The sequence below is a fragment of the Coregonus lavaretus genome, assembly GCF_964263955.1.
Source record: "Coregonus lavaretus genome assembly, chromosome: 6".
NCBI lineage: Eukaryota > Metazoa > Chordata > Actinopteri > Salmoniformes > Salmonidae > Coregonus > Coregonus lavaretus.
The window spans coordinates 4,897,216-4,922,714 of record NC_139993.1 but is presented as its reverse complement, the minus strand read 5'-3'; the positions used below and the strand labels follow the sequence as shown (position 1 = coordinate 4,922,714).

General features: G+C 41.0%; 3 protein-coding genes across 3 annotated transcripts; 2 read left to right on the top strand and 1 right to left on the bottom strand.

The window, feature by feature from the left end:
• The first annotated feature begins 2,435 nt into the window (after positions 1-2,435).
• LOC311130712 (pre-mRNA-splicing factor CWC25 homolog) lies at positions 2,436-6,468 on the top strand. Its single transcript, XM_084163502.1, has 9 exons — positions 2,436-2,627; positions 3,099-3,271; positions 3,486-3,722; positions 3,852-3,921; positions 4,041-4,183; positions 4,974-5,055; positions 5,196-5,461; positions 5,599-5,772; positions 5,876-6,468. Exons 1-9 carry the CDS (start codon positions 2,610-2,612, stop codon positions 5,988-5,990), a joined length of 1,278 nt encoding a protein of 425 aa, XP_084019628.1. The 5' UTR covers positions 2,436-2,609; the 3' UTR covers positions 5,991-6,468.
• Positions 6,469-10,427: 3,959 nt separating this feature from the next.
• LOC311131152 (proteasome subunit beta type-3) lies at positions 10,428-12,322 on the top strand. The gene is made up of 6 exons (XM_084163988.1): positions 10,428-10,552; positions 11,094-11,278; positions 11,400-11,507; positions 11,618-11,795; positions 11,898-11,992; positions 12,153-12,322. The coding sequence occupies exons 1-6, from the start codon at positions 10,550-10,552 to the stop codon at positions 12,199-12,201; spliced, it is 618 nt and encodes a 205-aa protein (XP_084020114.1). The 5' UTR covers positions 10,428-10,549; the 3' UTR covers positions 12,202-12,322.
• Positions 12,323-12,705: 383 nt separating this feature from the next.
• Positions 12,706-25,384, bottom strand: LOC311131150 (phosphatidylinositol 5-phosphate 4-kinase type-2 beta). The gene is made up of 10 exons (XM_084163986.1): positions 24,741-25,384; positions 22,087-22,184; positions 20,895-20,991; positions 20,098-20,250; positions 17,988-18,134; positions 17,236-17,274; positions 16,412-16,525; positions 15,838-16,096; positions 14,023-14,126; positions 12,706-13,841 (listed from the first exon to the last, which is right to left on the bottom strand). The coding sequence occupies exons 1-10, from the start codon at positions 24,882-24,884 to the stop codon at positions 13,761-13,763; spliced, it is 1,236 nt and encodes a 411-aa protein (XP_084020112.1). The 5' UTR covers positions 24,885-25,384; the 3' UTR covers positions 12,706-13,760.
• Positions 25,385-25,499: the final 115 nt, after the last annotated feature.

The following is a 25,499-nucleotide window of genomic DNA, read 5'->3' as shown; positions in this document are numbered from 1 at the left end:
ATACGTGTAGAGAGAAAACTGCATAAAAAGGAAATTACTTTCCTTTCTACACGTGCTTAACTCGGGTCGGAATTCCCCCCTTGTAGCTTTGCATTTCCAATAGGCCTACTTAGGAACACTTGATACATGTATTAAATAGGGCTATTGGCTATTTCTATTATTATCATAAATGCTATTATTGAGTTGTATGTGTTAGATAGGAGCAGATTGAAGATTATTTAAATATTATTTAAATGATCTTATTTGATGGATTACTGTAGTATGTTGTTGCAGTAGATATGAATTTAAACAATATTTTGTAATAATTTAAGTACTGCTGTACGATTGTTTGGTTTTAAGACTTGCTTGTAATTTTAATAGAGAAATGTTCTTTATGGAAATAAAAATAATAGTATGTTGTCTATTTATTCAGTACTTCATCATGATTTATTATAAAATGCACTGCTGAAGCCAGCTCATGTCTTACAGGTGAGATCCCTGTGTGTGTGTGTGTGTGTGTGTGTGTGTGTGTGTGTGTGTGTGTGTGTGTATGTGGGTGTGTGTGTGTGTGTGTGTGTGTGTGTGTGTGAGAAGGAGAGAGAGAGAGACAGATCAGAGAGCCATATGCTCTGAGATCACTCAATGTTAGTCACACTCAATTATCTACAATGATCAGAAAACGATTATCAACATGAAACTTATATGATAAACATTTTCATGGCAACTTTTTGGAAAACAGTTGCACAATGCTGCACTGTGCAGTGTCCTTGAACGCACCCAGTACAGGTTTTTGATGTGGCTCTTGTCTTGAACGCATTCTGAGAGTAAGAGGAAAGTTAAAGGAGCATGGAGATGTCTTAAAGAGAAAAGGGGATCCGGGAGAAGCTATGGATGCAGAGTTTTCTATGTTTGAGATGACAAGGGTGTTGGTGGGCTATAGGCAGACTGCTCCTGGAGAAGATAGGGTGTGTTATGTGATGTTTACGCTTGCACCGGACAGTGTGTTGGAAGCAGTGTTAGGGTTGTATAATAAGGTGTGGAAGACTGGGGTGATACCTGCTGGGTGGAAACGTACGGTGATGTTGCCGTTTGTAAAACCAGGTAAAATCCCGCCAGGGCGGGCAGTTATAGGCCTATCACACTGACATCCAACATGTGTAAGTTGATGGAAAAGATGATAGTGAGTAGGATTATGTATTTCTTGGAAGTTAGGGGTTTGATGAGCGTAGCACAGAGTGGGTTCAGGACAGTGGAGGATGGTGTGAGGAGCTATAGGAGGACGGGTTCATTGTAATGGATGGAATTGGATAAATGGAATGGAGTCAAACGTGGTTTCCATATGTTTGATAACGTTCCACTAATTCCATACCAGACATTATAATGAGCCTGTCCTCCTATAGCTCCTCCCACCAGCCTCCTCTCGTTCTGCCCTGGTGACAGTTAGTACAGAGATAGCCAATACCTCCCTCCTACACACTGCTGCCACATGCCCATAAGTTTGACACCTGTAACATCGTAATGTATTCGGCACATAAGCTCGTACAGGATAACTTATATATCCTAACTTCACTTTGTCAGGCAAAGACTCAACTTCAAAACTCAAAAGAACAGACAATGACTCTTCTGAAGCAGGCGTTCTTCTTCTTCTTCTTCTTCTTCTTCTTCTTCTTCTTCTTCTTCTTCTTCTTCTTCTTCTTCTTCTTCTTCTTCTTCTTTGGGATTGGGTTGGCAGATCGCATCCAACTTTCAAGGTGTGAGAAGTGTGCAGAAGGGCATGAGACAAAGGAATGTGTAGCATTGGGGAAAGTAGGGGTATGTGCTAATTGTAGGGGTGCCCATGGGGCTGTGGATCAGAAATGTCCCGTGCGAGAGAGGCAGGTTGAGGTTTCCAGGGTAAGAGTAGTGAAGAAGTTGTCATATGCTGAGGCAGTGAAGAAGGTAGAGGAAGATGGGTCAAGGGGGAGGAGTGGTGAGAGTAGTATGTACCAGTGCAGAGGGATAGGCCAACAAGTGATATATGTTTCAGTAAGATTGGATTTTTAGCATTTATAGCAATGGTTATTAATTGTACTGTAGGGATGGAATGTAAGTCGAAGAAAATTGAGGTTGTGGTGGCAGCTGCAGAGAGGTATTTGGGTGTGCGATACTTGACATTAGAAGAGTTACAGGGAGTGTTAAGTGGTGATATCCCATCATTTCAGGTTGAGGGCATTAGGTAGGAGTGAATATATTTAAATAGTGGAGTAGGGTGGTGTTAATTATTAATAATATTTTTGAATTTGTGAGTGTAGTGTTAGATGGTAGGGTATTTCTTTATTTTATTTTTCAAGCAAAATATAAGGGAGTTGTACTCCAGTCTAGTAGTTGGCGGTAATGAAACAAATTGGATGCCAACCGCCGTTAAACCTCATCAAAGAAGAAGAAGAAGCACGCCTTAACCAACCGGAAAAATAATCAGAAAGGCCGGAAGTACGAAGAAAAACACAACACGCTAGCCTAGCATGCGAATGTCGATGTTATTTAGCTAATAACATACATTTGTTTTGCCAGGTACAATAACCACATAGGTAGAGAACACGTTTGTTCATATCTTATTTCTCAATTGGACCGAGTGGACGATCTAAGTCAAGATGGGAGGAGGTGACCTCGTAAGTATGATCAAATATTAGCTTACAAAGCTAACGTTAGCACTTAACTAACTAAGCAAGTTTGTTTTGTTTATGTCTAGCAAGCTAACTAATCACAAAACCAGTTACATTTCACACATGTGTTCGATATAATTCAATTACTGCCAACTTCTGAGCTAGCGTTTTGTGAAGCAAAACGCTATCACTGCCACGACAATGATGGCTAGTTGGCGTAGCTAGTTAGTTAACTAAATTTGACCCCCTAACTAAATTAAGTTTTGAAGGTGTATGTATGTGTTTATTTTATATTTGCCCAGTTATGTTATTGTTACACAACTACCTAGCTAGTTAACGTTACTCAGAAGCAGTAATTCCTTACCTTCCCTGAAGAATAATTGGAATTCAGAAATTATGGTTGTATTGATTAATTGTAGCTATCTTTCCTTGTTTTGTTTAATTATATCGAACATCACTTTCCCTTATCTCTGTCAGAACTTGAAGAAGAGCTGGCATCCCCAGACTATGAAAAACATAGAGCGGGTGTGGAAGGCTGAACAGAAGCACGAGGCTGAGGTGAAGAAGATTGAGGAGCTTCAGAAGGAGCTGAGAGATGAACGAGCTCGAGAAGATATAACCAGATTCGCTCAGCAGACTGGGGCTCTAAAGTAATGCTCACCTCACTGACCCTTGTGATGAGGAGGAAGTAATAGGTCTCACCTTGATAGAGAAACCACTGTCCTATCTAGGTTTAAAAATCAAGAGTTAATTTATACTTTTCAATTTTTCTAGTGTTCCCTCTCACCACAGACACATGGACAGAGATACTCCCCTTGGATGTTGTCACTAACACTCAACTGCTTTTTTTTTGTTTTACTCCAGGAAAAAAGAGGACCGGTTGGACTGGATGTACCAGGGGCCAGGTGGTCAGGTGTCCCGTGATGAGTACCTGCTGGGCCGCCCCATTGACAAGCAGATCACCCAGCAGTTTGAGGAGCCAGAGAGCGGTCCATCCGAACAAACCGGCCTCCTGCCTGGCTCAATCTTCAACCCTTCCACCCCTGCATCCACCCTCGACATGGCTGCCAAGATCAGAGAGGACCCGCTGTTTGATATCAGGTCAGTCACTCTTGTCTTTTTCTTTTAACATTAACACTAGTGTGTCCAGCTAGCAACTGTTATACCATACATTGATGTTCTGCTGTTAGCCAAGAGCTGATTCTAATGACACATTTCTTATTTTTCAAGGAAACGAGAGGAGGAGAAGAAGAGGGAGGTCTTGACAAACCCAGTGAAAATGAAGAAGATCAAAGAAATGGTAAGTTGGATGGCTCCATTCAAACTGGAATGAAATCAGTTTCAGCCTGTTGTAGTAATAGTTCCGGATGAACTGGGTTCTAAAGCAACAACAGTTTTTCACTTTTTATTTTCTTTCAGCTGCGTCAGAATCTTGAAAAGAAAGACAAGAAAAAGAAGAGGAAGAAGGACAAGAAGGAGAAAAGGGAGGAGAAAGAGAGGAGAAAGGAGAAGAAGCATAAGAGAAGGAGCTCAAGCTCTGAGGATGAAGAGAAAAAACACAGGTAAAAACTAACTTCAATAGAGGTTTCTCAGGAGCAGTAAACAGATATGATCTGATGTTCTGTTTAACTGTTTTGATCTTGTACGCATTTTGTGATAGTTTACTAAATCTAGCTTGCAGCTTCTATTGTTGACGGCAACTTTTGGATGGGGTAGATTGTTTAACCCTATCAGTCCTGAGACCCCAGCAAACATGAGATTTTCATTTATCTGCATGTCCAGCCCTTATATTTAGCGTCACAGTGAAGTGTTTTACCATTTTATTTTCAGGACAACCAGGGCTACAAGTAAAACACAAACGCATTGACATAAGTAGTTGTATTAATGAGTTTTATTGACAAATGTCAATAAAGAAATAAGGTCCGCCAATGCAAAAAACTGATCAAAATGAATTTATATTAATGCTGTACAGAAGTTCATTGCTCACTGAAAAATGAATATCCAACTAGTCAGTGACAACTGTATGGCGTTTCCTGGGATTTCCTATGATATTATATCTAGAATAACCCCTTACCTTCTAATAACTCCTTTGGAGCTTGTGAGCGTCATAGAGCAAAACATGTTACGTGTTCGTGAGCTTTTAATAGTTTGTAGCTGAAACCATTCGGACTCTTGTTTCACAAACACCACTCTAGCTCAGCCGCCATTAATAATCACACAGACTAATGGTTAGTATCTATGGATGCAGAAGAAATAGATGAATCCAATGGTTTAAAAGGGGTTAGAAATCCTAAACGTCCCAGCGTTGTGGTGAGACTCATTGGGTTAACTGAGTTATGTATCTTTACTTAGGCACCATTCTAAAGAGGAATCCAAAGAGACAACCCACTCACATTCCCACCACCGCAGTGTCCCAGCTGGCTATGGACTACAGGTCAGTATGGCTCAATCTCAGTCTTTATATATTGACAGTGACACCATGAACGTTGTTAGATCTTAGTCCAATCAATTCAAAGTTACTTAAATCCTCTTGAGAGAGATGTGTACCGCTCATCGCCTAATTTTTCTCCTCAGTTTCCAGCTGGGAGGCATCATCAGTCCTCAAAGCCCCCCAACCACTCGAGGCACCGTTCTCAGGAGAGGAGCCACTCTCGATCGCCTCAAAGGACAGACGGGAACGGCCATCATTCCTCTCAAAGGACAGACAACCACTCCTCTCACAAATCAGAGAACTACTCATCCCACAGGACAGACCAGTTCAAAGTTCCACAGTTCCAGCGTCCCAAAGCCCCCAGCCCACAGAAAGATCGCTACCAAAGGCGTCAGAGCAGTACCACCAAGTAAGAGTCCACAGCACCAGTTTATACAATTAACACACTTGGGTTCAATCATCAGTGAACTAATGGTAATCGCACCACACCACCCCATCCTAAAGTGTTTTCTTATCCCTATATTTATATGTCTGATATTCTCTTAGATGTCTCTCTGCTGAAGAGCTGGAGAAGAAGAGGAGAGAGATGATGGACTTTGCCAAACAGAGAGACGAAGAGCGTGAAAACAACATTAGAAGTTACAAACGACAGGATGAACTGGAGAAGGAGCGGGAGAAAGAGAAAGGTGGCAAGCATGACCGCAACGCTGGCTTTATCCAGTAAGTATCTCAATGACTGACACACACCGATATTTGTGCACATATTGCATGTTTACTCTGGCTGTTGTCTGGTCCTCTAAAACTGTTGCGTCCTTCCCTGCAGTAACATGAAGCTGGAGAGTGCCTCCACCTCTTCCTTGGAGGACCGAGTCAAGAGAAACATCCATTCCATACAGAGGACCCCCGCATCCCTGGAGAAGAATTTCATGAGGAGATGAGAACTAGAAGAAGCAGGAATGGATTGGTGTAAACATATACACCAGCTACCACACTGAAATATGTGCACCGGTTTGCCAGGACTGCCAACTCATAATTTAAACAAAGCAGAAACTGCAGAGGCACCATGCATTTGCACTCAGGCCCTGTGAAACTGCCCCTTAGCCATTGCCCTGACTAAAGCAATGCAAAGTATCTGACTTCCTCTGTAATGGCAAAACTCCCCTGTGCCATTCACCAGCAACAGCAAGCCATACTCACCTTTTATAGAATGAACGATGGATTTATTTTAAGTGGAAATGGTACATTGTGTTCTCTGTAATGGTTAGAATTATTCAAACTTATTTTATCACACACAACCCTTTTGTAAATTATGTTCCTTGAATATGTTTAGTGTATTGCTGTAAAGGAGAAGAATTGTGTATCTTAATAAAACATTGTTCCTAAAGCTCTTTCAGAGTTGGGGACTAACAAACTAAATACTGTCTTTGAGTTTACTTGTTGTTGTATGTGATTGTTTAAAAGTTCAAACACAAGGTTCCTACAAATTCTGGCTACTGCTTTGATACACCTTCAGAAAACTATGATAATTGAAAACGGCGTATGAAGATGAAATGAATAAAAATTCTCAGGCACACTGTTACAAGCGTCATCATAAAGTAGACATACATTTGAATGACTATCATGAAAGCCTTTTGGTTTTATAGGATAATTATTAAACCCCTACAACTCATCCAGAACGCTGCAGCCCGTCTGGTGTTCAACCTTCCCAAGTTCTCTCATGTCACCCCGCTCCTCCGCACACTCCACTGGCTTCCAGTTGAGGCTCGCATCTACTACAAGACCATGGTGCTTGCCTACGGAGCTGTGAGGGGAACGGCACGGCACCTCCTTACCTTCAGGCTCAGACCCTACACCAGGGTTCTTCAATTCCGGTCCTGGAGGGCCGAAACACTTCTGTTTTTTTATTTCTACCTGGTAGTTAATTGCACTCACCTGGTGTCCCAGGTCTGAATTAGCCCCTGATTAGAAGGAGAGGATAAAAAACAGAGGTGTTTCGGCTCTCCAGGACCGGAATTGAAGAACCCTGCCCTACACCAAAACGAGGGAACTACGTTCATCCACCTCTGGCCTGCTAGCTCCCCTACCTCTACGGAAGCCCAGTTCCCGCTCAGCCCAGTCAAAGCTATGCGCTGCTCTGGCACCCCAATGGTGGAACAAGCTCCGCCAGGACAGCGGAGTCACTGACCACCTTCCGGAGACACTTGAAACCCTACCTCTTTAAGGAATACCTGGAATAGTATAAAGTAATCCTTCTTCCCCCACCCCCCATTAAAAAAAGGTGGTTGTCCCACTGGCTATCATAAGTTGAATGCACCAATTTGTAAGTCGCTCTGGATAAGAGCGTCTGCTAAATGATGTAAATGTAAAATAATAATGCTGGACTTAAGAGTAGCCCATCTCCAGTGGTTTGGTGTTTCAGTCAAAGGCTCATAGTTTACCGTCATTTTTTTCAATTTTTGGTTCCGTAACTTCTCTTTATTTCCATTATTGTTTCACTTTAGCACGCTTCAAACAACCTAGGTACATTTGCACACTCCCCTAACATACAACAGTCAATGATAACAACTGTGGCCACCCGGAACTTTTTACAGACCCAATCATCGTGTAGTACCGAATGACGTCTCAAACAGCATGGTTGGCTGATTTCCGGTTGTTGATAAAGTTCGACTGGAATTTATATATAAATGCCTGGAGCATTTCAATTTTGGAGAATCTCTTATAAAATGGGTCAAAATCATGTATAGTAACCCTAGGTGTAAAATAGTAAATAATGGCTATTTCTCAGAAAGTTTCAAACTGTCAAGAGGAGTGAAACAAGGTTGTCCACTATCGGCATATCTATTTATTGTGGCCATCGAGATGTTAGCTATTAAAATCAGATCCAATAATAATATCAGAGGATTAGAAATACAGGGCTTAAAAACAAAGGTGTCATTGTACGCAGATGATTCATGTTTTCTTTTAGATCCACAACTAGAATCCCTCCACAGCCTCATAGAGGATCTAGATACATTTTCTAACCTCTCTGGATTAAAACCAAATTATGACAAATGTACTATATTACGTATTGGATCACTAAAAAATAAAATTTTTACATTACCATGTAGTTTACCAATAAAATGGTCTGATGGTGATGTGGATATACTCGGAATACATATCCCAAAGGAAATAAATGATCTCACTTCAATAAATTTTAATAGAAAGTTAGCAAAAATAGATAAGATCTTACTACCATGGAAAGGAAAATACCTGTCAATTTGTGGGAAAATCACCCTGATTAACTCTTTAGTATTATCCCAGTTTACCTATTTGCTTATGGTCTTGCCTATGCCTAGCAAACAGTTTTTTAAATTATATGAGAAAAAAATATTCAATTTTATTTGGAACGGCAAGCCAGACAAAATTAAAAGAGCATATTTATATAATGAATATGAATTCGGAGGACAGAAATTATTAAATATTAAAGCATTAGACCTATCACTAAAATCTTCAGTCATCCAAAAGTTATACTTAAATCCGAACTGGTTCTCAAGCAAATTAGTAAGATTGTCTCACCCACTGTTCAAGAAAGGCCTTTTTCCCTTTATTCAGATTACAACCTCTCACTTTCAGTTATTTGAAAAGGAAATAATCTCCCAAATGTCACTATTTCTAAAACAAGCCATAGAAAGTTGGTTGCAATTTCAATTTAATCCTCCAGAAACGACAGAACAAATAATGCAACAAATATTGTGGTTAAATTCAAATATACTAATTGACAAAAAACCTTTATTTTTTGACAGAATGTTTAAAAAAGGTATAATCTTCGTAAATGATATCATCGGTAGGACTGGTGGAGTTATGTCGCACATGCAGCTAACAAAAACATATGGAAATGTCTGCTCTACCCAAAATTACAACCAAATAATTGCAGCCTTACCGCAAAAGTGGAAGAGGAAAGTTGAAGGGGGAGAAAGTAAGGAACTTGTCTGTCGGCCTTGCATTAAAGAACATAATTGGTTAAGGAAAACTGTGATAAATAAAAAAGTATATCAGTTTCACTTAAGGACCAAAGGTTTGACAGCAGTCCCATATAGATTGCAAAATAGTTGGGAAGAGATCTTTGACGTACCGATCCCATGGCATAGTGTTTATGAACTGACACGCAAAACGACACCGGATTCAAAAATTAGAATCTTTCAATTTAAATTATTATATAAAATTCTTGCTACCAATAGAATGTTATTTATATGGGGGATACAATCTTCCCAGCTCTGCAGATTTTGCTGTGAAGAGATAGAATCATTAGATCATTTGTTTTGGTTCTGTCCATTTGTAGCTTGTTTTTGGACACAGGTCCAGGAATGGCTAAAGGATTGCAATATTTACCTGGAACTAACCTTGCAGATAGCATTACTGGGTGATCTGAAAAGTCATAGTCAATCAATCAATAATATAATAATACTTTTAGCAAAAATGTTTATTTTTAATTCACAATCTGTAGAAGCAATGAGAATAGAAAGGTTCAGAACTTTTGTAAAACATCACAGTATGGTTGAAATATATATGGCAAATAGAAATCCTATATGGATGGTGTTAAGAGATAGATGGGAGGTATTGAATAGAGTTGAAGGATGGGACTAATAACAAATAACAACAAATAATAACAAAGATAGCTAATAATGTAAGCATACTGTGTCCATAATAAGTATATAGGTTGTATGTTGGGAGCTTTTGGGAAAGAGCACAGTTAGAAAGATATGGCATTTAGAAGCAAACCGGATGGACATCATGAAAATGATCGGAGAGGTTGAGAGTAGAAGAAGTTCAGGAGCAAAAAAATAAATAAATATATATATATATATATATATATATATATAGAATTATTGTAAAATTAACTCTGTCCATAAGGTGTAGATAGTAAGTATAGACCGGAAGTAGAGGCCTGGGCGTTGTTGTTCACTAATTTACTCCAAGTAGGGAAAGGATGGTGGGGTTGAAAAGTAATAAAGGGGAATATATATATAAAAAATAAAAAAAACATGGGGGATTGGAAGTGATGCAGACAATTACATTGATAGAAGATACAATCTATCTGCAATATTAAGCTGATCCATCCCCCCAAAAAAAAAGAAAAAAAAAAGAAAGTAGCCCATCTCCAGTGGTTTGGTGTTTCAGTCAAAGGCTCACTGTTTACCGTCATTTTTTTCAATTTTTGGTTCCGTAACTTCTCTTTATTTCCATTATTGTTTCACTTTAGCACGCTTCAAACAACCTAGGTACATTTGCACACTCCCCTAACATACAACAGTCAATGATAACAACTGTGGCCACCCGGAACTTTTTACAGACCCAATCATCGTGTAGTACCGAATGACGTCTCAAACAGCATGGTTGGCTGATTTCCGGTTGTTCCAAATCGTGTAGTCACTGTGGGATTGTTATCCGCAGTCATTCAAAATAGTGAACATTTACAAGATATTTCAAGGGCTAAGGAAGACACCTCAACGTTTTCAACATGGTAAGATTATGCCAATAAATAATGTATGCATGTAGCTAGTACTCGTGGTCCGTAGATTGCAGATTGGTTTGTAAAACTAGATCAGCTAACGTTAGCAACCGGCTACCTAATCAGTATGGTAGCTTGCTAACGTTAGCAAGCCATGCCAAAAGTCACCTGCAATGCTAACTTGTTCAACGAAAATGTAACTACAGTCGTTTTCCAAACATAACTACCACATTAACTCGCTACCTAGTTAGCTAGCTATAAACTGGATTCTTGTCTCTAGTCTCTGACTGAGCTGACTAGCTAATGTTAGTACTAGCTATCTGAAGAGGGATGCAACTTGAGTCTGATGATGGAAGTTTATCATCTTGACGTTCCTAGTAGTTATGCCAATAATGTTTCTACTGATTCACCAATGTTTCAAGTAATGAAGGCCACCCGTCAAAGTTAGTAACTAACTCAATAGTTAGTGATGGAAATAATGTTGTTTGGGTTTTGAAATTGTCCCAGTTATGATTGTTACTAATAATTTCTCTCCCTCGTCTCCCATCTCCAGTCTATTATGTCCTATAATGGTGGCGCCGTCATGGCGATGAAGGGTAAGCAGTGTGTAGCCATTGCAGCAGATCGGAGATTCGGTGTACAGGCTCAGATGGTGACCACAGACTTCCAGAAGATCTTTCCCATGGGAGACAGACTCTACATTGGCCTGGCTGGCCTGGCTACTGACGTACAGACAGTGTAAGTGTGCCTTGGTCCACCAGTGCACCTCTTCTTTCCCAAGTTTCTGAGTATTTGGATGGTCAGTGCAACGGATTGGCCTTGCAGGTGATCTTAATTATCCGCTTTATTTCTCTATCAGTTCCCAGAGGCTCAAGTTCAGATTGAACCTCTACGAGCTGAAGGAGGGGCGTCAGATCAAACCCAAGACATTCATGAGCATGGTCTCCAACCTGCTCTACGAGAGGAGGTGAGTTTACTGATTTGAAGAAGCACAGTATTTCATATATAAGTCTACACTTCCGCCTTGGTGGCAAGTCTGTGACTGATCCTATAACAAATGTGAATCCCTTGTCTCAGATTTGGCCCATACTACATTGAGCCTGTGATCGCTGGTCTGGACCCCAAGACCTTTGAGCCATTCATCTGCTCCCTGGACCTGATTGGCTGCCCTATGGTGACAGAGGACTTTGTTGTGAGTGGCACTTGCTCAGAGCAGATGTACGGCATGTGTGAATCTCTCTGGGAGCCAGACATGGTAGGTTATTGTGTACTGTATTGTAAGATAATACATTGAGTATGATAGTTGATTATATCTCTGACTGTCTTTATTTACAATGGTTATTTTTGACACCTTCAGGAACCAGAGGACCTGTTTGAGACCATCTCCCAAGCCATGCTGAATGCAGTGGACAGGGATGCCGTTTCAGGCATGGGTGTCATTGTGCAAGTCATGTAAGTACAGTCATACATTTTGGATGAAATACTTGTTCAATTTGTAATTAATCTGAGGATTCATACAAATGACATGACATTTAGATGGTGATAGTAGTAATGCTCAGGTCAATGTTGTAGTGACAGTACCCAGTGCCTTGATTGACTACTTCTTTGACAGTGAGAAGGACAAGATCACCACACGTACCCTGAAGGCCAGAATGGATTAAAGCTCCTCTCCCTCAACCCCTCATCTCTACCAACTCCCACAATTTTGTATGAAAATGATAAACACTGCGTGTACTGTTTTTCTTAAGATACTGTTCAATAAAATTAATGACTATTAGTGTTCCAATGTCTCTGGTTTGCCTGGTATGTTATCTGTGTGCAAGTAATGAAAGAGGAGGGCTTAACTTTGTTAAATGCCAGATTTGTCCGATTATGATAACTGTGTGGATTATCCGTTCTGTGGTGACTTAATAAAACAGGGAAAGGTGGGCAGGATAGTCTGCAGCCTAATTCAGAAATCTCAGAAGAATACAGGCTCCAGGGACTAATCTGAATGAATTGAGCGGCTAAACGGCTATTGTCTGTTGACACTTGTCTCATGAGGATATTTAGCAGCGCTCTCGATACAGAATAGGTCATTAGAACCTAATTTAAAACCACTGTGACAACGCACAATAAAGGAATGATCTTTGTTAGTCAAAGGTGAGAAAATTAATTAATTAGATTCAGGAAAGAAACAACTCCCTTTAATATGTAATGAATCCTTTTCAAGTAACTTTTCTGATCTAATGTCTGTTGGTAACAAAACAATACTGTATACAAACAAATGCTACATTAATGTAAACAAGATATAAAAATGATTCTTATGGTAATAAAACAAGCACTTGCTTTAGTATTCCCCTTTTTATGTTGATTTTCTTTTACCAACCTCCAAGTTCACGGTAAAAATGTCAAAAGTTTTCAGAACAATATGGCAACGTAACATTCAGACATTTATGTTTTTCTTTTTTAGTCATAATGCTCAGATGCTAAGTTCAGTGGTTTGACATTTCAACTAACTGGCAGAGTCATGTACATTTCAGCCATGCATTTTGATATTGCATTCATTTACGTAAAACCCTTATATATTAATTAATCTCCTGTATTTCCAATTTTGTTACTGTCGGCTGCAATCTCCTGACACGTCAAGGAGGCAGAGTTTGTAAATGCCTGTTGGCCACTCGGTCAAAAGATTCATGCGATCTGACCGCTTCTGTGTCCGTGAGAGATGTGTGTATGTGTGCACTTGTGTGTGTCTGATAAAATAATAACAATGAACGGAACCCCAACAGACGGTACTAAACAGACTCCTACTGCTGAAGCTGACACTCTTTCAAGGCATTAGTGAGACAGTTCCCGTGCTGGCGTGAGGACTAGTATAAGGTGGCAGGGAAGGCAGAAAGGGGGAGGGTCTCAAATATATAGAACTCTGTTTCACAAGCCTTCCTCGTCGAGCGTTCAGACTGAGGAGGCTGGGAAGGCTGGGCAGGGGGAGTAGGACTTGGGACATGGGGGGAGAAGAGACGCGTTGCTTTTTTTAGAAAGAGTCCGGCGCCCCCTCTCTGTGGGTCAATGTAACAGGCTCGTCGTCTCTGTGAATCCTTTCAGTCTGTCGTCCCCAGGGTGGGAGGGTAATGGGTGGGGCTAAATCAGGTGGGAGGGGCAGGAGGAGCGAGAGAGAGGTGAGTGTGGCTGATGGATCTATGACAGGATGTGATTGGCTGGGGTAGGAGAGATGATTCTATGACAGGATGTTGGACATGAACTCAAAGAATCTTTTGGAGTACTGCTCTGGGTTTACGGTGGAGATCTCTGCCCCGGCCTGAGGGAGGGACAACAGAGGATAAGAGTTCAGTGCAAACATACAGCTACAATTTATATGTAATAACACATCTTCTCACAAGATCATCTTCTACTTGAAACGACTATATGATCTAGCATCTCTGCAGCCTAAACACTTGTCTTTATGTTTCATGTTTGGTCAGAGCTAGTCCATTACTCACCCCATGTTTCACAGTTTTGGCAGCATGTGCAGCTTTTTTCTTAGCGTCGTAGTACGTGAGGATGTCGATGATAGCCATGAAGTATACTTCTTTCTTCACAGCACCTACCACAAGGAGAAAGACAGTGCATAGGAGTATAAATAGAAAGTATTACTTTTCACTGCGCAGTCCCATGATGTCTCTGTTCTAAAATTAGTTTCATTTTCAATGTTAATTAAGGATGCACTATCGCTCCACCATTTACTGGTTGCTAAAGTTCTAATAGTTTGTGACAAAACAAGCAAGTAGAGAATCATTGTACCGTCTAAACTGCTGTGAAATGTCTTTTCCATAACCAAAAATATTGTATTTTCAGCTGGTAAAAAAAAGAAAGAAAGTAAAAGACACAAAAACTAAACTTAAGAACGGGAAGCATAAAAATAGCGCACATATAACAGATCTACTGATTCTTAGACTTGCTTTCGATGAGAATGACAGCTCTATAACACATCTTTCTATGTGAATTTGGTTGCGTTGGCCAAAAAGTTACATAATGCAGCTTTAAGACAGACAACTTTGATTAATTACCAAGAGATAGATACAGTACACAGGAGGCTGCTGAGGGGAGGACGGCTCATAATAATGGCCAGAACGGAGCAAATGGAATGGCATCAAACAAATGGAAACCATGTGTTTGTTGCATTTGATACCATTCCACTCATTCTGCTCCTGCCATTACCACGAGCCCGTCCTCCCCAATTAAGGTGCCTCCAACCCCCCGTGATACAGTGCCTTCAGAAAGTATTCATACCACTTGACTTATTCCACATTTTGTTGTGTTACAGCCTGAATTCAAAATCGATTAAATATTTCTTTAAAATCTTACCCATCTACACACAATACCCCATAATGACAAAGTGAAAACATGTTTAGACATTTTTGCAAATGTATTGAAAATGAAATACAAAAATATATAATTTACATAAGTATTCACACCCCTGAGTGAATACTTTGTAGAAGCACCTATGGCAGTGATTACAGCTGTGAGTCTTTCTGGGTAAATCTCTAAGAGCTTTCCACACCTGGATTGTGCAACATTTGCCCATTGTTATTTTAAAAAATCTTAAAGCTTTGTCAAATTGGTTGTTGATCATTGCTAGACAACCATTTTCAGGTCATTTTTTTGCAGTATTATTTTAGTGCCTTTTTGCAAACAGGATGCATGTTTTGGAATATGTTTTATTCTGTACATGCTCCCTTTTCACTCTGTCAATTAGGTTAGTATTGTGGAATAACTATCATGTTGTTGATCCATCCTCTGTGTTTTCCTATCACAGCATTAAACTCTGTAATTGTTTTAAAGTCCCCATTGGCCTCATGGTGAAATCCCTGAGTGGTTTCCTTCCTCTCCGGCAACTGAGTTAGGAAGGACGCCTGTATCTTTGTAGTGACTGGGTGTATTGATACACCATCCCAAGTGTAATTAATAACTTCACCATTGCTCAAAGGGATATTCAATGTCAGCTTTTTTTTTTTTAAACCTATCTACCAATAGGTGCCCTTCTTTGCGAGGCATTTCAGCTTTACATTTTTAATTCATTTGTAAACATTTTGAAAAACATTATTCCACTTCGACATTATGGGGTATTGTGTGCAGGCCAGTGACACAAAATCTCAAATTTAATCAATTTTAAATTCAGGCTGTAACACAACAAAATGTGGAAAAAGTCAAGGTGTGAATACTTTCTGAAGGCACTGTAGATAGAGAGGAGCACAAATATAGCACAATTGCATAACAAAACCTTTGACACAAACTCAAGAAAGAGAGTCTCTTACTGTCATTGCTCTTGATTGCGTAGACGTCCACGGAGGGGTCGAACTCGCCAGGGCCGAAGAACCCGCCAAAGTTGAGGGGGTTCCCAGGGCTGTCTGGAGGGGTGCCGAAGGAGCCGGTGAGTGCTCCTCCCATCCCATCGTTCTCATACTCCTCCTCCTCTCCGCCGGCCTCCACATCCATCTCCTCCTGCTCTGCCCGGTCCACATCATGGATCCCTACCAGCAGACTGTAGTCCATGATCTTTAGAGTGGCCAGGAACTGATGTACACAAACAAGGGAGAGATGTCAGATATTGCAACTAATGTTATTTGGGGAAATTTCCCTGGAGGACAATAAACTCACTATTCTTCTATTTGTCAACCTAAAGTCATGTCTTTGTTCACAGGTACTTAGGTGAAACTGGTTCAAAGGACTTGTGGTGGTTAATAAATATTAATCTAGAAACAAAACACAATGTGCAGAAGTGCTCAGTTGCCGGAGAGGAAGGAAACCACTCAGGGATTTCACCATGACGACTGTAATGATAATAAAAAGAAACGCCATCAAATCGAGCAGCCATGAGAGGTCTCCTACCTCTACGTCGCGCTTTAGTTTCTCCAAGAAGTACTTCTTGTTGTCATCTCCTATCTGCAGCTTCTGGCCCTCGTTCAGGAAGTCGTTGTCTTTAAAGGTGGGGAGTTCCTTGGCCTGAGCAGAGTGATAGAAATTAGAATCAAAATATTCGCACTAATGGCAGAGGTCTTTCTTGCTGTTAATTTTGCTACATGAAAATTAGGGTTATCCACTCATTATCCTTGGATTGACTTTTTTGTGAGAAAAACAATTTCAGGTATTTCCTCTTGGTGTAATGGTTAAGACGTTGGGTTCCTGAGCGCGAGGTCCACAGTACGAATCCGACCAGTGACATTGGCTCCACCAGGTTCTGTCCGTCCGTCACTGGGCGTGAACCAGCAACCTTCTGTTCCCAACAACAACTCAGCACTCACGAAGCAGTATTACGTACCGCTCTACAGAAGACGTAGCCAGGAAGGGAGATAACTACTTCTAGGTTTCAGAGTGGGTAATGTAACCCCCAGGGTGGAAACTACTAGCGCACACACAGCTAACTATTCCACATCGACTACACTCACCCCCTTTTGACTTCCCCCTCTGCGCAGCATAGACAGCAGTCGGACATGGCCCAACTGTGGATGTGTTATTTCATTTGAGCTTCATTATCATTAGATGGAAAAATCATTACTTCTGCACTTTTATAATGTATTTTGGGCTGTAAATGAGTTTTGTTTGTTTGCTGGTTAGTTGAATGCTTTTTTTAGAATGATCCACACAATAATTGTTTGGGTCCTGTCATTGTACCCCAACACTCCTCTCATCACCGTATATATAAATGAACGCACCTTCTCTTTGTCACTGGCTTCCCTTGAGACCGTGGAACCCTGAATAAAAAAAGAAGAAGATATATCACAGAGATGTAATGGAATGCTGAGAGTTAGAGACAGACATTCTTTCCATCTTTGTTCCTCCTTTGTTTCTCCTGGACTTGACAGTATGGTTATAACGGCAGGTAGCTTAGTGGGGCGGCAGGTAGCTTAGTGGGTAAGAGCGTTGTGCCAGTAACCGCAAGGTCGCTGGTTCTAATTCCCGAGCCGACTAGGTGAAATGACAAAAAATTAAAATAACATTGTCATATTTCAGAAAGCAGAATTGTTTCCCATAAAGAGTGCCTGGCAGCCACAGAGACGTTTATTGTAAGGGAAATGGTGTTCTGCGAGCCAATAGGCATGCACGCCGTTGCACCTCTATTCTCAGTGTTGTTGCCAGAGCACAAAGAGACATATTTACTAAGCTTTTCCACAAGAGCAGCATTCTTCCCCATTTCCCCTTCTAGATAATAAATCACATAACCATTGGACCAGACAATAGTCTGTAAATCTAGCCTTAAGTTCTTGGAGCCTCAAGTGCTACTGGGAACCGGAATACTCTGCAAGCACCCTATGCATTGAGCTTGTTACAATAGCCCTTAGCCCAATGAGCGCTAACAGTGTTACAGCTGTAAGTGTGCTCCTAGTGCCCTACTGCAGTTAGTGTACTACCAGTAAGTGTTCTCCCAGTTAGTTCCCTCCCAGTTAGTGTGTATATAGACACCTACCTTCAGGTCGTACTTGCGGTGCACGGTGAGACGGTGGCTGAATACATTACGAGTCACCACCATGTAGGTCTCCACCCCATCCACTGTTAGCCGGTACATGCCCAGGAACTGGGGGAGCAGCGTGCTGCCGTGACACTCCACTATGAACTGAGGAGACCAATGGAGGAGGAGGGAAAGACAGGGAAAGGAGAGAGAGGAAAGAGGAAGGGGAATGAGTAATGCAAAGGAAACAGTGGGAGAGATCCAGTAATGAAGTCGGCATAATTGTTGGCTATTACAAAAGGATAGTCCCATCAAATCTGACAATTCATAGATATTTCTTCAGCACCATATTGAAAGGTCTTTCATATTTGAATCCAACATGCTCCCTTCAACATGTATTAAGATGTATTAAGAGGGTGTATGTTTGTACAGAAAACATTTTATAAAAATTCAAACGTGTTATACAGTTGAATCAGAAGTTTACATACACTTAGGTTTTTCAACCACTCCACAAATGTCTTGTTAACAAACTATAGTTTTGGCAAGTCGGTTAGGACATCTACTTTGTGCATGACACAAGTAATTTTTCCAACAATTGTTTACAGACAGATTATTTAACTTATAATTCACTGTATCACAATTCCAGTTGGTCAGAAGTTTACATACACTATGTTGACTATGCCTTTAAACAGCTTGGAAATTCCAGAAAATGATGTCATGGCTTTAGAAGGTTCTGATAGGCTAATTGACATAATTTGAGCCAATTTGAGGTGTACCTGTGGATGTATTTCAAGGCCTACCTTCAAACTCAGTGCCTCTTTGCTTGACATCATGGGAAAATCAAAAGAAATCAACCAAGACCTCAGAAAATAATGTGTAGACCTCCACAAGTCTAGTTCATCCTTGGGAGCAATTTCCAAATGCCTGAAGGTACCACGTTCATCTGCACAAACAATAGTTTGCAAGTATAAACACCATGGGACCACGCAGCCGTCATACCGCTCAGGAAGGAGACGCGTTCTGTCTCCTAGAGATGAGCGTACTTTGGTGTGAAAAGTGCAAATCAATCCCAGAACATCAGCAAAGGACCTTGTGAAGATGCTGGAGGAAACAGGTACAAAAGTATCTATATCCACAGTAAAACGAGTCCTATATCGACATAACCTGAAAGGCCGCTCAGCATGGAAGAAGCCACTGCTCCAAAACCGCCATAAAAAAGCCAGACTACGGTTTGCAACTGCACATGGGGACAAAGAACGTACTTTTTGGAGAAATGTCCTCTGGTCTGATGAAACAAAAATAGAACTGTTTGGCCATGATGACCATCTTTATGTTTGGAGGAAAAAGGGGGTTGCTTGCAAGCCGAAGAACACCATCCCAACCGTGAAGCACGGGGGTGGCAGCATCATGCTGTGGGGGTGATTTGCTGCAGGAGGGACTGGTGCACTTCACAAAATAGATGGCATGAGGAAGGAACATTTTGAGGATATATTGAAGCAACATCTCAAGACATCAGTCAGGAAGTTAAAGCTTGGTCGCAAATGGGTCTTCCAAATGGACAATGACCCCAAGCATACTTCCGAAGTTGTGGCAAAATGACTTAAGGACAACAAAGTCAAGGTGTTGGAGTGGCCATCACAAAGCCCTGACCTCAATCCTATAGAAAGTGTGTGGACAGAACTGAAAAAGCGTGTGCGAGCAAGGAGGCCTACAAACCTGACTCAGTTACACCAGCTCTGTCAGGAGGAATGGGCCAAAATTCACCCAACTTATTGTGGGAAGCTTATGGAAGGCTACCCGAAACGTTTGACCCAAGTTAAACAATTGAAAGGCAATGCTACCAAATACTAATTGAGTGTATGTAAACTTCTGACCCACTGGGAATGTGATGAAAGAAATAAAAGCTGAAATAATTCATTCTCTCTACTATTATTCTGACATTTCACATCCTTAAAATGAAGTGGTGATCCTAACTGACCTAAGACAGGGAATTTTTACTCTGATTAAATGTCAGGAATTGTGAAAAACAGAGTTTAAATATATTTGGCTAAGGCGTATGTAGACTTCCGACTTCAACTGTATTTGTGTGTGTGTGTGTGTGTGTGTGTGTGTGTGTGGTAACACCCACCTGGTGGTACTTCTTGAGGATGTTGTGCATCTCGGCGATGTCTTCGCTGGACACCGTCTTGATGACGAAGCGGTGGTCGTAGCTGGACAGGAAGCGGTTGCCAAAGCGACCCTGGGAGTCACTGTTCAGCGGGGCGCTCCTCGTCAGAGAGTTCTGATGATGATCCACCACAGGAGGGAGGCCGGGGGAGGGAGACACATACAGAGCAGAAAATAGAGGCTTTGAAATGAATGAAAAGCACTCTATAAATAAAACGTTTCATAATTATTTCATGAGTTAATAATGGATCACTGGATTGCATTTACATAGAGCTATTCCAAGATATCAAAAATGCTTCACATTGCAATCCATTTAGCAATGCTACCAAGATAGTTGAACTTTAATGTAATAAACTATGCTTGGTATGATTCTCTAAACAATAAAAACAGCCACCGTTTACATGTGATAACTCAGTAAGTTCTTATCAACAAATGCTGATAAAGCATTACTACATTGGGTTGAAGGAAGAAATGCTGATAAAGCCTTACTACTTTGGGTTGAGGGAAGAATTGGAATCTGCAATGAGTCAAACAGGGCAGGGAATAACAGGGAGTTCCCTCTGGTACTTTGATCTACTCTCTCCTCAACTGTCCTTTACCCGTTTGACATTACTGAGCAGTGCCGAGCCAAGTAAAAGTATATACTCATTCTGTCTTTCATTCCACTACTGTTAACCCATCCTCAACGGTCTTTCTCTTCAGTTAACCCATCCTACTTTCTTCCCCTTAGACATCTCCACACATGAGACCATATTTTACCTGGTAATCCTGGTCATCGATGCAGAACCTCTCCCTCAGGTTGCGGAACACCATAGGGCAGTACTCTTTGAATTTAAAGCGGCTGGGCAGGTTTTCTCTGAGAGGTACAAGAGTGTTGAAGAGAGTGTTAATAGCATACTACAGTAGAGGTGCTTCACTACGAGGATGATTTGCATTGCAAAGATGCGCAGTTAAGTGTTCAATGAATGTTTTGACTATAACTCCAGTATAGTGTAGTGGATATCGCCAGAGGCATAATTCTGATTTTACTTATGCAGGAAAATAAAAGTAAGGCATGTGATATATCAGAAGTTGTGTAATAGAATTATTACCAACCTAAAATAGTCATATAATCATACAGTTTATCCGGGTTTTAAACCAATTTTCTGTATAAATAGCTTCTAAAATATATGTAAACAGACCATAAATGTCTAAATTTTTGTTTTCTTGGAAAGCTGTGAGTGCTATTACATGACACAATATCAGTTCTTGTTGCATTACAACTTGTCTAAGTCCTATCATCAACTGATTTCAGCCAGTGTATGGCTGTGTATTGATTAATTGTTTGAATGGAATGTTGGCATATTGCCAGTTAATTTGAAAAATGTATGGAATCATTCCTCTAAAACTGTCTGGCTAGCTAAATTCATTACTTTAGACAATATCTTATCACAGGACTGGCAAACCATGGTTGACCAACTCCCTGACCAAAATGGTTCATGTCCATTCTAGTATTCTAATTCTATAGTTAGTCCATTAGAAGAGTCAGAGTGTTGATGTAATCTGAGGAAAAAACTGGAATAGATAAAGGAAATGTGAGAAGCTCTTGACCAGCATACTAGAGGTGCTTCACCATGAGGATTATTTGCATTGCAAAGCTGCTCAATTAATGTTTGACTAGAACTCTAGTGTAGTGGGGATCGCTAGACCCATGGTGAGGTATATTACAGGTGATAGAGGAACTTGATCTTGCTAGTGATTTAAAAGCACACCACATCATAGACCATTGGGCCAACCAAACCAAACCAAAACCTTCTCTCCTAATCAGTAGCATAACATAGTGTTAACAGATTTCAAAGGTAGTACCGTACTGTATATGTAAGACAATGCAGCTAAATTGGCCTCTTGTTTGAGTTTATATGGGCAGTAATATGGTATGGCAGGTTGCAAAGTTAGGACTTGGGATACCTACTTGTTAAATAGGTGGTTGTCCACTTTGATCTTACTGTAGGCTTTAAAATCATCGGGCATCAGCATTACTGGTACAGGCACGTTACTTAACTCGTTGATCTGAAACAGAGGGGAGATCAGAATAGAATGGTAGAGCAGGGAGGAGGTCAACACACTAATTCCTACACCAGACCAAACTGCAGTGAACCAGTGTCTATTTACTGACAATCATTCACTTTGGACCAAAGCGAACTGACAGCAGTGCTCTCTGGCTGAGTCCCTTGTCACACTGATGATCTTATCTACCGAGACAGATTCACTGTAAGGAACAGACTGATTCCCCGAGCGAGCCCTCTCTATAGATTTATGAACTCCAGACAGTAAGAGGAGAGGCAGGGAGGGAACATGAATAAACGCTTCAAAGAAAAAGGAGACAAGAATACATCCAGGAGACACAGACGCTGCTAAAATAGGAGAGAAATTGGAAAAGTTACCTTGAGGTAGAAAAAGAATAGCATATGGAGCACAAACACATTGAGTTGTATGAAATATGCAGGACATAGCCTAGTAGCCTATAATAGAGCTGGGGTTTTGAGTTATATCAGGCCATCTCCTAGACTGCTTCAGGGGATACTCTCATTCAACTGTCTGACATGCTATGAGGAATCACTGTCTAACATGTCCACAGGTTAAGCTTTGGTAGATAGTATTATCATATTTCTTTGTCATTAGAGGTATAGCTTAATGCCTTCAGCAGGCAGACACAATCGAGATCTGACTATATGATGGATTATGTCTAATCAACCTACACACAAAGTTTGATGAAGGTGGTCCTTTGTAGCTCAGTTGGTAGAGCATGGTGCTTGTTAAGCCAGGGTAGTGGGTTCGATTCCCGGGACCACCCATATGTAAAATATATGCATGCATGACTGTAAGTCGCGTTAGATAAAAGTGTCTGCTAAATGGCAGATATTATTATACGTTTGATGAAGGCTCATATCAGATTTGAAGATGTAGGCTATTCCTGTGTTGGAAAGCCTGTAAGGCTGGCATTATCTACCATCAAGACTGCATCTATGTTTTTGAAGGGAGTTTCAATTCAATCTGTGTTTGGCTATATGCTCTGACTGACAAAGGTCTTCTCTGAGCAAAAGCTTAGGTATGCTTGAAACTGAATTCATCCAGCTTTATGACTAGTAGAAATTTGTTACGACTGACTACCAAGATCAAATATATTCTGGTTATGAGAGCTTCGAGGAGAAGGCTCTTTGATGTCTTTCTTGTATTATCCTAAATTAGCCTTCCGCCGACACCCAGCATCCACCACACACAGAATTTGTCCATGATGATTATTGCAGAATGCATCACAGGATGATTATTACAGCTTCATTAAATATGCTAATCGGTTAATTAATGCCATTGTTTTCTCCATTTTAAGCATGTATTCTTTCCCTGGTCTACAAGAACTGCCTATTTGACTATGGTCTATATCTATCCATATTATTCTCATATGAAGTATTGAAATATACATAAAATAGGCTCACTAAAAACACAGCAAGTAGAGGGGGAAATCAATTGAGAAATAATAATTACAGACAATAATACATGCAAGAAGTAGGCAACATATTGAAATGCATGCAAACATTGGAAGTGAAATTACGCATCAGCACTGTTTGCTTATTCAATGGTGAATGAAGCAAATCCAAAACTGCATGCCTGGGGCATCATATTCATGCCAGAGATATTGATCTGGAGGTGTCAGTCAAGCAGGGAAGGGGGTGTGTTCGCCTACTACTGCTGGCTACAAAAATAGAGCCTTGAAGCTCTCTGCAATGCATTTGGTGATCTCTGCATTCATGTGAGTGAGAAACTTGATGCATTTGGTGAAAAACAGTATCAATAAAGTGTATTTTAGGATGTGTTGAAGACACCGTCCTTCCTTCTCCCACTCAAATTTGACCAACTGTAAGCCTATTATTTTTATGGTTGAGTGTTCGAACGTGTACTTCACACGAACCACATTAAATCACGAATACAGGCTAGAATCTGCAAATGTAAGATTTGCTGCTTTATTTTGTCTGATGACGCCTTCTCATTCATTGATGCCTGTAAAACAATAGGCAGGCAGGCTGCAGTTGGGGCTCAATGCAACCTGCTGCTCTCCAACAGTCACACCCCTCTCTGGCCTGCGCGAGACAGAATGAATGCTTAGGTTGGAGCAGTGCTCACGATCTCCTCTCCTAACCAACAAACTAGCTCACTTCAGACCACCACACATCCCTCGTTCCACAGAAGATGTTATGCAGCTTGTGCCAAATAATGCCTGCATAGTGCGCGGGTAATGTCAAATGTTTATGTTCAACGTCGCAGCTATTTGCTGCACATTTTTAATGCGCACGCGACTGGCACGCCAAATAGCTAGATTGTTGCTACATTTATATTCCTGACCAGCGGGAATGGTGAATGAAGGGTTAGTCGAAGGGTTAACAGCTTTCAGTTAAGCATCAGACTAAGTACCTGGCTAACACCCATACACTACAGACTAGACGATGGATGAGCTCTACAATTGGCTTTTATCAATCAAGTAGCTGGGTAACTATCGCGTTACCGTTAGCTAATCAAAACACCACATTAACAAACAAGCTAGCTTGTGAACATCAACAAAAATAAATTTACCGTATGGTTGACACCCCACATTAAAACGCTGAGAATAGGCTCACTTGCACGGAATAATTTCACTTTCTGTCCTATAAAATGTTTCTTTTTCGTCTTCGTTTTGCTAGCGCTCACCGGCGCAACGCTGGTACAATTGGATGACATGTCTCTTGTTGGGAATAATTTAGGCAACGCAAGACAGCACTGTAATAAAGCAGGCTAGCTGGGTATTATCACTCCAGACAACGAAATTTGCAGTAAGAGCGTGATATCTATAAGTGCATTGTCGTATCCGCTGTCCGATTTGCAGTGTCTTTGAATCAAATTAGATTCTGTAGTAAATTAACGGGATTGCATGTTGCGCGGTCACCACCCTTCCTCCCCAGCAGGCCACGGTTCAGTCCGGAGCAGCACACAGACCAGCTGCGGGCATAGATAGTTAGCCGGCCATCTAGCTACAGGCAAGGTTGCCTTTAGCTAACCCGCAGTCTTCGTTGAGAAGTAATACACTCTTGGTGGATGACTCCTCTCCTTTCTGGTGTCGTCTGCTATCGAGAACGATTTGAGGTGATTTTATTTAGAGGTTAGTAATCCCATTATGATGCGCCTGAGATTGTTGTCACCAGTTTTGGGGTCTCCTCAAGATGGCGTCGAGACTGAACATCGCAACGAAGTGCGCCGCCAAGAGGCAGAGAGTAGAAGCGCGCGTGCTGTAGTTGGTACCTTGAAAGTGCGAGGCAGCGACATTTTGGGGAGAAAATCTGCAAATCTCTGTATTTG

Excerpts from the sequence above, each read along its gene's own strand:
- LOC311131150 (XM_084163986.1), bottom strand. The coding sequence starts at position 24,884 with ATGTCATCCAATTGTACCAGCGTTGCGCCGGTGAGCGCTAGCAAAACG. Across the intron at positions 20,992-22,086 it reads GACAACCACCTATTTAACAA|AGAAAACCTGCCCAGCCGCT; the intron begins GTAGGTATCCCA and ends TGTACCTCTCAG. Across the intron at positions 13,842-14,022 it reads CCAAAACTGTGAAACATGGG|GCCGGGGCAGAGATCTCCAC; the intron begins GTGAGTAATGGA and ends TCCCTCCCTCAG.
- LOC311131152 (XM_084163988.1), top strand. Across the intron at positions 11,279-11,399 it reads GCTACTGACGTACAGACAGT|TTCCCAGAGGCTCAAGTTCA; the intron begins GTAAGTGTGCCT and ends TTTCTCTATCAG. Across the intron at positions 11,508-11,617 it reads AACCTGCTCTACGAGAGGAG|ATTTGGCCCATACTACATTG; the intron begins GTGAGTTTACTG and ends CCCTTGTCTCAG.
- LOC311130712 (XM_084163502.1), top strand. Across the intron at positions 3,272-3,485 it reads CAGCAGACTGGGGCTCTAAA|GAAAAAAGAGGACCGGTTGG; the intron begins GTAATGCTCACC and ends GTTTTACTCCAG. Across the intron at positions 3,922-4,040 it reads TGAAGAAGATCAAAGAAATG|CTGCGTCAGAATCTTGAAAA; the intron begins GTAAGTTGGATG and ends ATTTTCTTTCAG.